Source organism: Lepidochelys kempii, chromosome 12 (assembly GCF_965140265.1).
Source record: "Lepidochelys kempii isolate rLepKem1 chromosome 12, rLepKem1.hap2, whole genome shotgun sequence".
NCBI lineage: Eukaryota > Metazoa > Chordata > Testudines > Cheloniidae > Lepidochelys > Lepidochelys kempii.
This window is the reverse complement of record NC_133267.1, coordinates 18,418,942-18,437,465: the sequence shown is the minus strand read 5'-3', so window position 1 is coordinate 18,437,465 and position 18,524 is coordinate 18,418,942. Positions and strand designations below refer to the sequence as shown.

Genomic DNA, 18,524 nt, shown 5'->3' with positions numbered 1-18,524 from the left:
TGTCTGAAATTTAATAGCATTCCTAATGTGCATAATCTTATACTGCTTCCGGTTTTGAATAGCTTTTCATTATCTTAAGACATATTTGCTATTTCAATTGTTAAAATATATTAGCACTTTTCCTCTTTACTGTAGTATTGCAGGATCTTCCTTATATATTTGTCATCTGCAAAATATAGCACTTATGGCAGTCACAAGCATACAGTAGGGGAAGGGTCTGATAGACTATTAACATGAAGGAATATTTATTATATGATGGGGAAATGAAATCAGCCTTTTAATTTTAAAACACTGGTATTTTTATGTGCAAGCAGTGTTTGTGCAAGTAGTGAAATCTCCAAAGTATTGAATAAGCAAAGGTAGAAAAATACTGATGAGCTACAATTGGTATTGATTGTTTACCCAGGAATATTGAGTGAGCAAGTAAAAGTCATATAAGTTAAAGATATTCACTATGGAAGAATACATATTTTTTTATAGTCTCTCTGAGCCTCCTCCTCTTATCTAGACAAAATAAGGTAACTTATTCTGCCTGATGGTCGTTGCTCTTTCCCTTCCAGTCAACTATTACCTCTTAGTTTTTGCCAGTCAGTGTTTCTTGCGCTCACTCTCCAAAAATAGCTGCTCATGCGTATTGAAGGTGTTCCCCTGGAAGAAGAAATAGGGACTTCTCCATTAACGTGTAATCCAGTTATCAAAGCAGTGGATTTATCTTGTGCTCATAGAGCATATCCAGTTTATTTAGAGTATAGCTGTAACACCCAAGAAACATGATTTAACTAAGTTGCTATGCCAATTTCAGTTAAACCAGTTGCTCTTTCATAACTGTACTTGATAAATAACGCTACTAGAAGAAAGTTAGACTTGACTTGACACTAAGGAAATGGTTAGTATCGGTTATACCAGTGAGTTTAGCTTACTACTTCATTGCATTATCTGGGTAACAATAACTTTCTAATCATCCAAAGTTTTAAAAACCATGGGATTTTACCAGCCTTTGATGGCAGCTGCTCCAAGCAGAATTTTTTAGCTAACATAATCAACTTTCCCTTGTTGAACCAATTAGAATTAAATCCCACAAGCGCTTTTCTGGCAGTGTTTCTGAAAGGAAGACAGGTTTTATAAACCTGTTGTTGATGGTTTGAAAAAAATGATATAGCCTGAAATCAATTTTTTAATGGAATTGCTGGTAATGAAAACAGTCAAAGAGAAATAATGTGTGCTAAATATAGTACATGCAATTCTGCAACTAGACACGTTTCCCCTTACATTATGTTGAAAATATTTTCTGCATAGTTATAAGAAGCTCCCTTGACTAGGGTCTGATTTTATTTTTAAATATTTTTATTTTGAATATCCATAAATAATACAGTGGCAAACCTCTTTGAATTTTGAAGCCCCAGCAAGGTCAGAGGAGATATTTTTGCCTTATTGTAATAGCAGGTGAACATAGACCAAAGTGTGTGCTTAGAAAACAAAAACAAAACATGCACACTGAATCAATACATAGAATCAGAGGACTGGAAGGGACCTTGAAAGGTCATCTAGTCCAGTCCCCTGCACTTGTAGCGGGACTAATTATCTAGACCATTCCTGATAAGTGTTTGTCTAACCTGCTCTTAAAAATTTCCAATGATGGAGATTCCACAACCTCCCTAGGCAATTTATTCCAGTGCTTAACCATCCCGACAGGAAGTTTTTTCTGATGTCCAACCTAAACCTCCTTTGCTGCAATTTAAGCCCATTGCTTCTTGTCCTATCCTCAGAGGTTAAGAACAACAATTCTTCTCCCTCCTCCTTGTAATCACCTTTCATATACTTGAAAACTATTATGTCCCCTCTCAGTCTTCTCTTTTCCAGCCTAAACAAACCCAATTTTTTCAGTCTTCCCTCATAGGTCATGTTTTCTAGCCCTTTAATCATTTTTGTTGCTCTGGACTTTCTTCAATTTGTCCACATCTTTCCTGAAATGTGGCACCTGGAAGTGGACACAATACTCCAGTTGAGGCCTAATCAGCCCAGAGTAGAGCGGAAGAATTACTTCTTATGTCTTGCTTACAACACTCCTGCTAATACATTCCAGAAATATGTTAGCTTTTTTTTTGCAACAGTGCTACACTGTTGAATCATATTTACCTTGTGGTCCACTATGACCCCTTCCCTCCCCCCAGTCGCTTTCCGCAGTGCTCCTTTCTAGGCAATCCTTTCCCATTTTGTATGTGTGCAACTGATCGTTCCTTCCTAAGTGGAATACTTTGCATTTGTCCTTATTGAATTTCATCTGATTTACTTCAGACCATTTTTCCAGTTTATCCAGATCATTTTGAATTATAATCCTATCCTCCAAAGCACTTGCAACCCCTCCCAGCCTGGTATTGTTCACAAACTTTATAAGTGTACTCTTTATGCCATTATCTAAATCATTGATGAAGATATTTGACAGAACTGGACCCAGAACTGATCCCTGTGGGACCCCACTTGTTATGCCTTTCCAGCATGACTGTGAACCACCGATAACTACTCTTTGGGAACAGTTTTCCAACCAGTTATACACCCCCCTTATAGTAGCTCCATCAAAGTTGTATTTCCCTAGTTTGTTTATGAGAAGGTCATGCAAGAGAGTATCAAAAGCTTTACTAAAGTCAAGATATACCACATCTACCCCTTCCCCCATCTACAAGACTCATTACCCTGTCAATAATTAATATAAATCAGAAAAACATTATTTACTTAGGGTGAAATCACCTCTTTCTGCACAAAGCCTGAAAAACATATTTTGTGCAGTGAACTAATTATGGCATGGCCAGGACCAGCTCTAGGCAACAGCAAACCAAGCACATGCTTGGGACAGCACATGTCCAGGCGCGGCATTCCGGCCACCCTTTTTTTTTGCTTAGGCAGTTGCGCTCTCGGATCTTGGGGTGGCAAAAAGCCTAGAGCCGGCCCTGGGCATGGCTAATCCAAATGGTCAGGATATGGGTTCTGCAAATCCAGTAGCCAGTCTCCCAGCCTGCCCCAGTAGATCCCTGCATTCCTCTTCAACACTGAAAGACGTTCCTGCCAGTGTTTTACTGTGGGACATAAGATGGCACAGAGATTCTTACATAGGACTTTCAAACATGGGTGAATTTCAACCTCTGAGAGCAATTCATATTGATAATTAAAGCACAACTAGATTTTTGATTGTATGGATGATATTAAAAGCAACATATCAAATTGATGAGGATTCACTGATATAAAAATACTTCAGATAATTTATTAAATATAACCCATACTAAGATTAAAACAAATGGGATGGAAGTATTCGTCCCTATTTTTCATTAAAAAAATGAAATTAGAAATTTTTCTAGCAGCGTTACTCAGCATTATGCTGCTCCCATTGTTCTTTTTCGAAGCTACTGGCTTCTGAGGACTTTTGAAAATCTGGCCACTTCATGTAGATGCCTAAATGAGACATGAGCTCTTCTGAAAATCAGGCCCTGAGCAACTTTTCACATGTAGTAGGCTAACTATATCCATTACATAAAAATTTCAGAATTAACAAAGTGTAAAAAAATATGGATAATCATTTATCCAAAGATTATAACAACATTGATGTGGGAAATCATGGATAAAACATTTTGGATAATAAGTTCATAGCATCGATATGGCTCATTTTGGTTTAATGGATATAGCCTACTACACGGTGTATCTCAGTATTTATCCACTAGTTGAGTGAATGAGTTGACGATAATTATAGATGGATGGCTGACATCAGAACTGTGCAGTTTCTTTGGTCTAAAACTGATATGTGGTATTTAACTTTTCATCCAAGTTATTTGAGCAGAGGTTTCTTTTGTCACATTTTCTGTCTGAGAGCTGAGTATACAGAAATTGTGCAGAAAGTAAACCTGCTGTCCTACTAGCAAGGCCTTGAAGCACAGAATGCTAGATGTCCAACAGCAAAATAAAATCAGATGTATTTTTTCCAGATGATCACTGACTTTTAAAGACAAAGAAAAAATTGAAAAGAAAAATTCTGGAAAATAAGTACAACCTGTTGCATCATTGTTCATTAGCTTAGTGTTTAAACACAAAATACTAATCAAGAAGAGATTCTACTTCTGAAAGACACATCAAGTATTGATTTGTTAAATTCCAAGTTTGTAAGCATAACAAATGTCTTTCTTTTCTCCCCCTCAGCTCTGTTGGTTTAGCAAAAGCAGCCCTAGAAGCAATTAATGGATTCAACCTCTTTGGCAATCAGGTAGTAAAAACATTTGTTTGTTCATTCTATATTTTTAAAAAGTAACAGGTTGTTTTTTAACAAACTGTTTTCACCCCCGATCAATGGATGTGTAAAATTCATATAACAGAGTCAGTTCAATCTCAAAACTGGTACATTAATTTGTTACTTTTTCAGGTACAGAATGATAGCTGAATAAAATCAGATTTGTCCTTACGTACAGCAAGTTTTATTTCTCTTTCCAGTTGTGTGTGGTTTTTTAATTTTTTTTTTGGTTAACTCTGGTTAAAATTGAAATATTTACAACTTTTCTACTTCCCTATCACCTTTGGTCAAGATTTTAAACAACTCATCTTGTTTGTGATCTAACTATTGTCATTTGTGTTTTAAATCTCAAGTTGGTTGCACCATCATTTGAATCTCTTCTATTATCAACTTTGCACATGGTCTATTTATTTTGGATTTTTTTTATTTGATTTGGGTTTCTCCCCAACTTCCAGATACATTGAACTCCATTAAAAAACATAAGCTTTTCATCGTACGTTACCTCTGCCAGACATTCCCATTTTTACATTCTCAAAAATGATGGATATAGGTCTCTTACGATATTATACCCACAAAAGTCTAGACTCAAAAGAGTATTCTTTCCAAATTTAAGACTCTGAAAAGGTGGGTAATGGAGGAAATTTGTCACTGAGCCATGAAACATTGTCAGTCAATGGGGGAAAAGGGAGTTGTGGCTGTACAGAACTAAAGAAGAGGTGGATGGTTCCATACATGCTGTCAAGGTTCCTCCCCCACTCTGAACTCTAGGGTACAGATGTGGGGACCTGCATGAAAAACCTCCTAAGCTTATCTTTACCAGCTTAGGTCAAAACTTCCCCAAGGTACAAAATATTCCACCCTTTGTCCTTGGATTGGCCGCTACCACCACCAAACTAATACTGGTTACTGGGGAAGAGCTGTTTGGACGCGTCTTTCCCCCCAAAATACTTCCCAAAACCTTGCACCCCACTTCCACACCCAAACCCTTGGATCTGAGAACAATGAAAAAGCATTCAGTTTTCTTACAAGAAGACTTTTAATAAAAATAGAAGTAAATAGAAATAAAGAAATCCCCCCTGTAAAATCAGGATGGTAGATATCTTACAGGGTAATTAGATTCAAAAACATAGAGAACCCCTCTAGGCAAAACCTTAAGTTACACAAAAGATACACAGACAGAAATAGTTATTCTATTCAGCACAATTCTTTTCTCAGCCACTTAAAGAAATCATAATCTAACACACACCTAGCTAGATTACTTACTAAAAGTTCTAAGACTCCATTCCTGGTCTATCCCTGGCAGAAACCAGCATATAGACAGACCCACAGACCCTTTGTTTCTCTCCCTCCTCCCAGCTTTTGAAAGTATCTTGTCTCCTCATTGGTCATTTTGGTCAGGTGCCAGCGAGGTTACCTTTAGCTTCTTAACCCTTTACAGGTGAGAGGAGCTTTCCCCTGGCCAGGAGGGATTTCAAAGGGGTTTACCCTTCCCTTTATATTTATGACACATGCAGAGATAACCAAATTGCAAAGGCAAAGCACTCTGGCAGAGGATTGTCCAGAAGTGACTTTTGGCAAAAAAGTGAGTGCAGCAGCAGAGCTGTGAGTTTAAAATGTTTTAATGTTTTAAACTTGCTCCCACGTTGCATTTTTTCAAGTGTTAATTCTTTCAGTTATCAGGCAGTATTTGTCTTTCTAGAATACCCATATGTCTTCATTTCTGAAAAGAGAATATTAATAGATGTAATGTTTCAGAGTAACAGCCGTGTTAGTCTGTATTCGCAAAAAGAAAAGGAGTACTTGTGGCACCTTAGAGACTAACCAATTTATTTGAGCATAAGCTTTCGTGAGCTACAGCTCACTTCATCGGATGCATACTGTGGAAAGTGTAGAAGATCTTATTATATACACACAAAAAAAGCATGAAAAAATATCTCCTCCCACCCCACTCTCCTGCTGGTAATAGCTTATCTAAAGTGATCACTCTCCTTACAATGTGTATGATAATCAAGTTGGGCCATTGCCAGCACAAATCCAGGTTTTCTCACCCCCCCCCCCACACACAAACTCACTCTCCTGTTGGTAATAGCTTATCTAAAGTGACCACTCTCCTTACAATGTGTATGATAATCAAGGTGGGCCATCTCCAGCACAAATGCAGGTTTTCTCACCCCCCCCCCCACCACACACAAACTCATTCGCCTGCTGGTAATAGCTTATCCAAAGTGACCACTCTCCTTACATTGTGTATGATAATCAAGGTGGGCCATTTCCAGCACAAATCCAGGGTTTAACAAGAACGTCTGGGGAGAGGGGTAGGAAAAAACAATGGGAAATTGGCTACCTTGCATAATGACTAAGCCACTCCCAGTCTCTATTCAAGCCTAAGTTAATTGTATCCAATTTGCAAATGAATTCCAATTCAGCAGTTTCTCGCTGGAGTCTGGATTTAAAGTTTTTTTGTTGTAAAATAGCGACTTTCATGTCTGTAATCGCGTGACCAGAGAGATTGAAGTGTTCTCCGAATGGTTTATGAATGTTAAATTCTTGACACCTGATTTGTGTCCATTTACTCTTTTACGTAGAGACTGTCCAGTTTGACCAATGTACATGGCAGAGGGGCATTGCTGGCACATGATGGCATATATCACATTGGTGAATGTGCAGGTGAACGAGCCTTTGATAGTGTGGCTGATGTTATTAGGCCCTGTGATGGTGTCCCCTGAATAGATATGTGGGCACAGTTGGCAACGGGCTTTGTTGCAAGGATAGGTTCCTGGGTTAGTGGTTCTGTTGTGTGGTATGTGGTTGCTGGTGAGTATTTGCTTCAGGCTGGGGGGCTGTCTGTAGGCAAGGACTGGCCTGTCTCCCAAGATTTGTGAGAGGGTTGGGTCATCTTTCAGGATAGGTTGTAGATCCTTAATAATGCGTTGGAGGGGTTTTAGTTGGGGGCTGAAGGTGACTGCTAGTGGCGTTCTGTTATTTTCTTTGTTAGGCCTGTCGTGTAGTAGGTGACTTCTGGGAACTCTTCTGGCTCTATTTCACTTCCACAGGTGGGTTCTGTAGTTGTAAGAATGCTTGATAGAGATCTTGTAGGTGTCTGTCTCTGTCTGAGGGGTTGGAGCAAATGCGGTTGTATCGCAGAGCTTGGCTGTAGACGATGGATCGTGTGGTATGGTCAGGGTGAAAGCTGGAGATACGTAGGTAGGAATAGCGGTCAGTAGGTTTCCGGTATAGGGTGGTGTTTATGTGACCATCGTTTATTAGCACTGTAGTGTCCAGGAAGTGGATCTCTTGTGTGGACTGGACCAGGCTGAGGTTGATGGTGGGATGGAAATTGTTGAAATCATGGTGGAATTCAGCAGGAGAGTGGGGTGGGAGGAGGTATTTTTTCATGCTTTTTTTGTGTGTATATAATAAGATCTTCTACACTTTCCACAGTATGCATCCGATGAAGTGAGCTGTAGCTCACGAAAGCTTATGCTCAAATAAATTGGTTAGTCTCTAAGGTGCCACAAGTACTCCTTTTCTTTTTGCGAATAGATGTAATGTTATAGTTTTGCAAATTCCCTTTTAGTGTTGAAAATCATCCAAAACTTGATTTTTGAAACTATTATTTTTTTCTTTCTTTAACCACTAAATTAAACCTGCTACTGATAAACAGTAGTTCATGGAAAGTGTGTGATCCTTGAAGGGTTAAATCATTTTATAATGGGACCATACGTACTTGAAGTAGCATTGATCTAATTAAAAGTCAGAGGCTGGAGAAATATATCCAAATACGCTGAGAGGATTGTCCCAGCTGTACACTGAATGAAAACATCAAAAAATTAAGGACTGACTGAGCCCTGGGAATCTTATTCCAAAAATTTATTCTTGATGGTTTAAAAGGGAGGGCACTCTTTTTTTTTTTTTTTTTTTAATAAGTCCTGGTACTTTTCTGTTGCCTCAAAAGTCAGAGAGAGTGCAGAGTGGCAATCCTTGCCTATTTCAAAGCTTAAAATCCTGCTTTAATATACAGCTAAATTTGATTCCCATGGTGAACCCAGTGTGGGAGTTGGGGAGGAAATTTACACAGTTACCAAAGAAAAGCTTTGGTCTTTAAAGTTTTTCTCAATATTGTCTTAACTGAAGATCAGGGAGACTTGAGCATTTTTTTGTGAGTCACCTTTATTTAGACTTGCAAACCCAGGGCTGAGTAAATGTACTGACATAATGCTTTCCAGATGAGCTAGTGGGTTATTTATTCATTATTACTACTATTTTCTTATTTGTATTACTCTAGTGCCTGGGAGCCAGAGTCATAGAGTTGGATTCCATTGCAAGGCACTGTACAAACACAGAACAAAAAGACAGTCCCTATCCGCAAACAATTACAATCTAAATATAAGACAAGAGAGAACAGGAGGATACAGACAGATAGGAGTACATGAAAACAATGACTATATTATCTACGTAGACAAGACAGACACTGGGTGGGAGAATTGATATAACACAGAAGCCAAGTGAACCATGTGATAGCAAACATATTACAGAAAAAGCTGTGTTATCTGGCCCTGTACCAGCTGGAAAGCTCTATAAACTGGCGTTTATAATCTTCATAGAAAGTCCGGTTTATAGTCCAGATGGCAGGGGGCCGGCAGGTTCCCTCCATGGCTCCAGAAGTGGTGACATGTCCCTGCTGCTCTTAGGTGGAGGAACAGCCATGAGGGGTTTGGAGTGTGGGTGTGCAGGGGGTGGGGTGGGGTGGGGCGGGGCGTGGGTTGTGTGCAGGGCGCAGGATCTGGAAGGGAGTTTGGGTACGGGATTGGGGTATGGGCGTGGTGCAGGGCGCAGGCTCTGGGAGGGAGTTTGGGTGCAGGGAGGGTGCGGGGCTGGGGGTTGAAGTGCAAGCGGGGGGTGCCGGATCCGGGGGGGGCTCTCTCCTCAGGTGGCTCCCCGCAAGCAGTCCTTGTGGCCCCTAGGCAGAAGCACAGCTTCTGGAGCACAGCATCTCTGAGCACGCTGCCTCCACCCCGGTTTTGGCTCCACAACTCCCATTGGCTGGGAACTGGGGTCAATGGGAGCTGCGGGGATGGTGCCTGTGGAGAGGGGAAGCGTGTGCAGAGCTGCCTAGCTGCGCCTCCACCTAGGGGTGCAAGGACTTGTCGCTGCTTGTGGGGAGCAGCTCGAGGTGAGCACTCCTCACAGCTGGTGCCCCACATCCTCCCTCCCCCGGACCCCACCACACCCAAACTCACTCCCTCTTAGTTAACTGGAATTTTTCACTTACTGCACCTCCCATTCCCCCAACATGCCGGATGAAAAAGCTTTTGCTGAAGTTCCACAATTTCGTGGGGTATTGGAGGGATGAGCAAGGGAGGAGAGGGTAGGAGCGGCAGGTGTGGAATAAAGCGGAGCTGAAGGGCCTGAGGAGGGAGGGGGACAGTTGGTGCAAACAGCCAATTGGCACAGGGCAGAGAAAGTCAGAACATTCTGTAGTGTCCCCAGAGTCTGTGTGGGTCTTGCCTGCACAGTTCTGAGTCTGGAGGGGTGGCCCCAGTTGGGCCCCACATTCTACACCCCTGTCTCTGCTTTGGCTGTTCCTCTTCCTACTGGTTGGAGTTAGCACAGATCTAATGTTAGTATGGCACTGTGTAAGCTGGCGTGGCCATCCCTCTGCTTCTGCCTCTGGGGGAGGCCACCCCTCCTCCCAGTTTGGTCTGCTAGAGTCTTTTCCAAGCAAAGAAAAAAGAAGGGAATTAGCGGTTCTCAAGGGGCCCTGCCCTTGAAGCAGGGCAGGGCCGTAAAAAGTCTGTGCTCTTGCCTGCAACCAGGCAGAGTGCTAGCAGTCTATTCACCCCACCGTTAAACAGGACTCCAGCAGGGATGGTGAGCGCCAAGCACAGTCTATGGGGCTCCAGTAGGGATGCCCGAGGACCACAGGCTGTCTGGCCGAAGGATGGGGAGTATTGCCACCCCAGGAGTGCAGTGGCAGGGGGACGCAGGCCCGCCCAACTCCACCATGTCTCAGCCCAGGGCCCTAACAGCGGCTGAGTGGTCCATCAATGCAGGGATCCGCCCGCAACACACGGACCTTGTTTCAGGCCAGCTCCCAACCAGACTGTTGCCTGGTTCCCCTGGGCTGCTTCCTACTTCTCCCCCTTGGGCGTACCTGTGTCCAGAAGTCGTCGTCAGTCTCTCCGTGATACACTGCTAAGGGTATTGGTAGCAGCTCCTCAGCGTCAGGTGTGGCAGGGCTCTCTGGAAGCTCAGGCTGGTTCCCAGGGCAGAAGTGCTTCTCCTTGGCGTCCCTTTCCAGCAGTGGGGAAGAAGCATCTGTCTTCTTCGGCAGCTCCCTCTCAACTGAGCTGGGCCGGCCTTTTATATTTCCGCTTCCGGTTCCACCCCTCTGCTTCCGGTGTGTGAGTTGTGGTCCTCCTGGCTCCGCCCACCAGGCAGCTCACAGCGTTCCCTCCACTTTCACCTCTCAGGGCGGCCATGCCTCCTCGCTACTCACTGAAAAACAGGAGACCAGGATTCCCATTCTAAATTCTGTTCCTTATTGTCTGTATGATTTTTTTGAGTAAACCCCTTCAATTATTTGTTCCTTAGTTTCCCCATCTGTAAAATTGGGGATAGTAATACATACCTCACAGATGTATTATGAGGCATAATTAATATTTGTAAAGAATTTTCAGATCCTTAGGTGAAAGGTGCAATGTAAGTACCAAGTACTATTCTTCTTCTTACTAGAAGTACTTTAACTAGACAAAGTTTCTATAAAAAAATGAACTGTGCTTAATGTAGAATTTTCTCTCCTTATTTTACTGAAAGACAATATAGTACAAAAATGTAGATTATAGAGAGGTGTATTTGGCAAAACAAAATATTCAGGTTTTGTTTGTTTTTTTTAATGTCATACAATGAGTTTCTAAAGTCTGCTGCAGATTCCATTCTACACTGTAAGATTTTATAATTCTCTTTTAAGGATGCAGAGTATCACTGTGTAACTGTCGGTTTTTGTAAGTACACAGGCTTCTGGGCCTGAGTCTTGCACCACTAAAATCAATGCAGGTTTTGCCACTGACATCAATTGTGCATGGACAGACTCTTAATTTCACCTGTGGTAATTCCCGCTGAAGTGTAACCTTACAAGAAAATCAATTGAAAATATGGAAATTCACAATTACACTACTCAATCTTTTTGTAATTCTTCCCTCCTTCCCCCCAGATCTCTCTCTTCTTCCTTAGCAATCTGAACCTCTCATCCTTCCTTCCTTAGTTCTTTTTCTAGCATAAATTATTTTTGGATCAAAGACATTTTCTAAGACTTTTTTTAAGTTCACAGCTAGTGGCTTAGATTTTGAATAGTCACTGTATTTGTGCAGCTTACAGGTGAATATCCAAAATGTTCACTGCAGAATATTGCTTTATAAATGGTGTAATCTCTCCACTGTAAACGTGCTAGCTCTGTATCACATACTTCAACCAGTGGTTAGCAAGTGCAGTCAAAGGGCTCAATCTTTCATGGTGCTGAACACACTCAACAGCTTGTATCATTGGGTCTAGTGAGGAGAAGTGAATGATTATTATAAGCCTGCCTTTTATCTCATCAAGAATGTCTAAAGTAGTCTTGCCACTCTCTCCCCCCCCTTACCCCCCACCCCCAGCAGTGTGCGAATGCCAGAGTTGGCACAACCACTTTGTGACTAAGTAAATATTCTGTTTTTTTATTGACTAATAAGATGAATAACTTTCTATGAGTGGAAAAAGGTAGCTTGTGGTGTTCTTCAAGCGCTGATCTCTGTGTATTTCTTATGTGGGTACACATGTGCACCATGCACCTGAGTGTGGAGATTTAGTAGATAATAGTATCCATTGTCTGCTCATACGCAGTTGTTCTCCTCATGCTCCGAACCAAGGATATAAGGGGCAGTGCAGATCCTTCTTACAACTGCATGGCCTGAGTTGTAATCCTCTGTATCCACAGATTTCTCCATCCTTTCTTTCTCTTAACAAACCTGTAAATATATTGTAAATATTTTTAGTATTTTAGTATAGTTAGTATAACTTAGTTTTCTCCCTGCCTCAGGGAGACTCTCTCCAAGACAACAGACTACTCTCAGAGTCCCAGGGTTTAAGAACTGCATTTCCTGCCTCCACTCCTTCTCCATGAGCAATGAGCACCAATGCTGCCTCTGTTTTCTGGGTGAGGCATATATCTCAGTTAAGCACAGCATTTGCTGCTTGTTTCTCCCTCAGATCCACAAGGCTCGTGAGCTCCAGCTGAAAAAACATCTGGCTATGAAACCTCAGTTTGATCTGGGTTAGGGAGACCCCCTTGTATGTCAGTCTCAACCGATGAGGAGTACCCCTCCAAGCAAATGCTCAGGAACAAAAGTCAGAGCTGCTAAGCCCATAGAGTCATCATCCAGGGCTTCTCATGACACTGAGGGGCACTCTCACAAGTATAAGGCCATATCTCCTTCCAGATCTGCTTCCAGAAGAGATCACTCCCTTACTCCCTCCAAGTCAAGTGAATCTTCATAGGTGGAGCCTAAGGAATTAGATTCACTTAAATCCTTTGGCCATGAGGGGAAGGTGTAAAGGAAAAAGGATCCACCAGTACTACTGTTGTGTCTGATTTCTAAGCCGAAGGATCGGCACTTGCCGACAACATCTAAGAGTTCACTTGTAGACTCTTTGACAGTAGTGGCCCTTCCCTGTAAAGAACTACCATCCTGATGACTGTGGATGCACTGGATCCATCAGTCTTAACTACTGGAACGCCCCAGACTGACAGACCAAAACTTACACCTTGTCAGAGGATATCTTCACCCTTCCTTAGCCTCAGTCTCCTTTTCCTTTGGATCTGACCTTCCTGTGAGACATTGGCACACCAAAGGAGGAAATTACTTCCAGAAGACATGAGTATTCCCCTCCTTTCACCCACTGGTGCTGATGGCTCTACTGGTAGAACAGGAACCGGCATTCTCTTTGGAGGCTCCAGGTGATTCATCACCCCCACATAATGAGGTAAGTCCAGACAGAGACTCGCAAAGATCTGGGGTCTATCCCCCACCCAGATATGACTACTTAAGGGAACAATGGTATCCAATGCAGTGGGGTCCTCCTCAATTGATTGACCCTTCCTACTTGGCCCTATTGGGATCCATGGGACCCCTATGGTAGACATCCCGGATCAGTCCACCGTACCTCTTCTGTGCGACACCTACCAGCTCCATTGGAGCATGAGGAAGAGGGGATTTATCCGGATCTACATGTACCTACATGTGCTTTGTCTTCCTCACAAGAGTAGGCAGTTGCCCCATCTTTGCCATCCATATCTGACAACCCCAGTCAATATCACAAGCCTCTGCAGAGAATGGCGAATGACCTCCACATTCCACTAGACGAGGTCTAGGCTACCTGTCATAAATATAAAGGGAAGGGTAAACCCCTTTAAAATACCTCCTGGCCAGAGGAAAAATCCTCTCACCTGTAAAAGGTTAAGAAGCTAAAGGTAACCTCGCTGGCACCTGACCAAAATGACCAATGAGGAGACAAGATACTTTCAAAAGCTGGGAGGAGGGAGAAAAACAAAGGGTCTGTGTCTGTCTGTGTGATGCTTTTGCCGGGGACAGAACAGGAATGGAGTCTTAGAACTTAGTTAGTAATCTAGCTAGGTATGTGTTAGATTATGATTTCTTTAAATGGCTGAGAAAATAGCTGTGCTGAATAGAATGACTATTCCTGCCTGTGTGTCTTTTTTGTAACTTAAGGTTTTGCCTAGAGGGATTCTCTATGTTTTGAATCTAATTACCCTGTAAGGTATTTGCCATCCTGATTTTACAGAGGTGATTCTTTTTTACTTCTATTAAAAGTCTTCTTGTAAGGAAACTGAATGCTTTTTCATTGTTCTAAGATCCAAGGGTTTGGGTCTGTGTTCACCTATGCAAATTGGTGAGGATTTTTACCAAACCTTCCCCAGGAAGTGGGGTGCAAGGGTTGGGAGGATTTTGGGGGGAAAGACGTTTCCAAACAACGTTTTCTCAGGAACCCAGTTAAAGTTTGGTGGTGGCAGTGGAAGTCCAAGGGCAAAGGGTAAAATAGTTTGTACCTTGGGGAAGTTTTAACCTAAGCTGGTACAAGTAAGCTTAGGAGGTTTTCATGCAGGTCCCCACATCTGTACCCTAGAGTTCAGAGTGGGGAAGGAACCTTGACACTACCCAGTATCACCTCCTTGACATTTTACAATCTTTTGGTCCCCCCAGTAGGATGGTCCTCCTTGTAAATGATGCCATCATGGAACCAGCGAGGATGGTGCATCACACTCCAATCTCCTGCACCCCAACTGTGCTGAGAGACACATTTGTACCAGCCAAAGAAGCTGAGTTCCTCTTTACACACACAGGACCCAACTTCCTGTTGGCACAAGCAGCCACCGAAAGTTCTAGATTACAACATTCTAAGGCTACACTGACGGATAAGGACTAAAAACAACTTGATCTTCTGAGGAGGGGAAGGTATTTTCCTCTACAAGTCTTCAGTTCCCTATTGCTAACTACCAAGCTTTGTCAGGAAAATTATTTGAGTATCTGGGGCTTTAAGGACAAACTCTTCCAAGAAGACAGAGCCCAACAACAGTTAGATTCCGGAAGAATCTATTTGGGACCTTCCCACCAGTGGTGAAATCTGCACCACAGTAGGACCTCACCGTTGTACTGTCAGTACTTACCAGACCACCATTTCGACCACTGTCCACATGTTCTATGTGTTACCATTCCATGAAGGTCACCTTTTCAGTTGCCATCACTTTGACTAGAAGGGTGAGTGAGCTGAGAGCTTTCATTACTGACCCATAATATACTATAAAAAGAAAAGGAGTACTTGTGGCACCTTAGAGACTAACCAATTTATTAGAGCATAAGCTTTTGTGAGCTACAGCTCACTTCATCAGATGCATATCGTGGAAACTGCAGCAGACTTTATATATACACAGAGAATATGAATTATTCCCTCCCACCCCACTGTCCTGCTGGTAATAGCTTATCTAAAGTGATCATCAGGTGGGCCATTTCCAGCACAAATCCAGGTTTTCTCACCCTCCACAAGTCTGCTGCAGTTTCCACGATATACATCTGATGAAGTGAGCTGTAGCTCACGAAAGCTTATGCTCTAATAAATTGGTTAGTCTCTAAGGTGCCACAAGTACTCCTTTTCTTTTTGCGAATACAGACTAACACGGCTGTTACTCTGAAACCTGTCATAATATACTATGTCTTTTATGAAAAAACGTTTCACTTTGCCTTCACCTAGTATTTGTCCCTAAAGTAATTTCTAAGTTTCACATCAGTCCACGAAGGACACAACCAATTAGAAAATCACCAAGACCCTTTGTGAGTATAGTTGAATGGTTGCGAGGACAAGCATCTGCTTGGAGACTCTCTAAGTGTATCTCTGGCTGCATCATTCTGTATTACCAATTGGTAAGTATTCCTTCCCTGGATCGGGTGACATCCTTTTCCACTAGGGCCAACGAACCTCAACAGCATCTTTTAGAGAGGTGTTTATACTGGATATCTGTACTGTGGCTACCTCAAACCATATGTTCATGAAGCGTTAAACATTAGGTCAAGCCCTTTCGCCAAAATCAACTCTTGGGACTGTAGTACTACAAATATGTATACCAACTACGTCATTGTACCCCCTTTTAATCACCCACACATGGAATAACATTGAGACCTGCATTCGAAGAAGAAATGGAGGTTAGTTACCTGTAACTGGAGGGTCTTTGAGATGTGTGCTCCTTATCTGTTTCCACTCCATGCCTTCCTTCCCCTCCGCTTCAGATCTTACCTGATTTGCAGTAAGAAGAGGAGCTGGAGAAGCATTGGTCCACGCTGCCCCCTATACTTTTGGTTCAGAGCATGAGGAGAACAACTGCGCATATGTGAACTAACGGACACTACTTTCTAAAAATCTCTGAACTCAGGTGCATGGTGAGCATGCATGCTCACATGTGGAATACAGATAGGGACCACACGTGAAAAAACCTCCAGTTAAAGGTAAGGCACCTCCATTTTCTGATTTGCGTAGGGAATTACTCTGAATATAGGAGCAAAGTTGAGGTAGTTTGAGTACCATAAATAAATGTTTGTCCTTTTAAATGTTTGGATTTCTTGTAAATTTAACTCTGAATTTCCTGGGCTTTTAAGGGTTGTATTTTCCCTAACTACAACATTCCTGTAAGGCTTTTTACGCTTAGGATGTTCGTACGTATTGTCAACCTTAACTTTGCTCCAAAGAAGTTTTTGTGTGGAATTTCCTTAGTTTTTAAAATTGCCCCTGAATGTGAGGTTTGCAAGAGGGGAACCCTCTAAGATCTACAGGGAGAGAACTCCTGTTGGGCAGAATTTTGGGAGTACAATCTATAGAAGTATGGCTTTGTCTGTGTAAGTATATTAACAGCCAGCGAGCATTATAATGAGCCCGTTACCCTCATTCTCTGCAAGATTTCAGAGGCTCATTGATGCCCACAACCCTTCTGTACAATGAATCTTAGTGGGCTCATGCCCATTGCCCTTAGGTAAACCTTGGAGTCTCTTCATTCATTCATTGGAGGCCTACACACACACCATACAAGTCTTGGAAGGATTGTCAGGGACGTCAACTCATCTCCCCCAGGCCTTAGACTCATGGGGAAAGAGTATAGTGTCTGCATGGAGAAGATAGGTTGGGAGTCCAAGTAATTTCCTAAGGATTGTGGGGTTTGGGAAGAGGCTGATAGACCCTCATTGTGGCCTCACAAGAGGAGGCAGATGGGGTCCACTTAAACTATAGCCCCACACAAGGAGACTTTCTGAGACACACCCACAAGCCTCCTTTCATCCCCCAAAATACAATCAATAGTCATCTGACAAGTGTAAATAGCTAAAATGAGTTCTAGATTGTCAGCCTAAAAAAAAGGAGGGGGTGTTTGTCCCCTACAGAATGTTGTAAAGCTTAAATGGAATAACAGTCTTCTAAGGGAAGAAAAAATCAATTTTTTTTCATTGCTAAAAGGAAATGTTTTTTCCAGTGCTGGTTTTGAATGAGTTTGTGTATTTACACAGTTGAATCTCATATCCTAACATAAACTTTCCATGAATAATGAAGGCCAAATAATGAATGTTTAAATAAACAAAAACCCTTCAAATAAAAACAGCTAAATCTAGAAGCAGTGAAGGGCAAAGAATTTCTTATCAGATATGCCATTTCTTAATTGTTGTGGTTAGTGCCTAGATACGATGGTGATGGATGTGTTAGAAGTACTTGGAGATGAAGCAAAAAGCTGGGGAGGGGGTGGGGTCGGGGGTGGAGTTTGTTTTTGTTTTTTACCAAGTAGATGAACACATCTTTCTGTTACAGAGACTTTTCATACTCTCACAAGATTTGTTTTAATCTTTAAACTTCATCATGTAATGTCATACCCAACAAGTGATAACTACACCTCTTTTTATATAAATCTCCTCTCCATGCACGTGTGCATGTACGTGCAAACTTCCCCATACACTGATTTTTTTTAATTAGGATATTTATTTTTATTTCCTGAAGCCTTTCACACCATACACAGTTTAAGTGCAGAATCTTTCTGGAAGGGCTGGGTGGCTTCGTGTTTCCAGGCATCCTTCAGTCTGGTGGTATTAGTATAGTTTCAAGTGCAGGCAGGTTCCTCTCAAGATGCTCAGCAGGACTTCTCAAAGAGACTGGAACACCGTTGGAAATGAAATATAGAAGCTGTCTCTTCTTGTGCTTGACTTGATTTAAGAAATATCTGCAAAGATATTGGTTATTTCCCAGATGAAAAAATCATATATAAAGCCAAGACACTGGTGTTCTAAAGAGCATTATCCTGTCTATTATGCAAGTATATGAAGGATTTTCTCCATTTTAAATAATTAGTCTATCAGAGCTTTTAGTTTTTAAAAACAAAATGAATGCTTGAGACTGATTTCTCTTTCAGCTAAAAGACTAGTTTTGACAGTACAACTCTCTATTCAGTTCTGTTCAGCTTGTCCTGCATATAGTTAATAAAAGGACAGTTAGGTTAAAAAATCACAATTGTATTTTCAGATTTTTTTTTACCTATTTATCAATATGTTTAATTTTTCTTCCAATTTTGCAGTTTGAGTTAATGTTTAGTTTCCTGCTAACAGAGCCCTTTGGGTAGATAGCAAAGTTGTTGCTCCTGTGCTGCAATTCAAAATGCTGTTTCATAGAGAAGATCAGC

General features: G+C 41.8%; 1 protein-coding gene across 6 annotated transcripts in view; it reads left to right on the top strand.

Moving 5' to 3' along the window:
• PHKB (phosphorylase kinase regulatory subunit beta) overlaps positions 1-18,524 on the top strand; it is a 209,795-nt gene that overhangs the window by 103,365 nt on the left and 87,906 nt on the right. For all 6 annotated transcript variants that reach the window (XM_073307739.1, XM_073307737.1, XM_073307738.1 and 3 more), the window contains one exon: positions 4,183-4,246. In XM_073307739.1, coding sequence (XP_073163840.1) covers positions 4,183-4,246 — 64 coding nt within the window. The remainder of the gene's footprint in view (positions 1-4,182; positions 4,247-18,524) is intronic.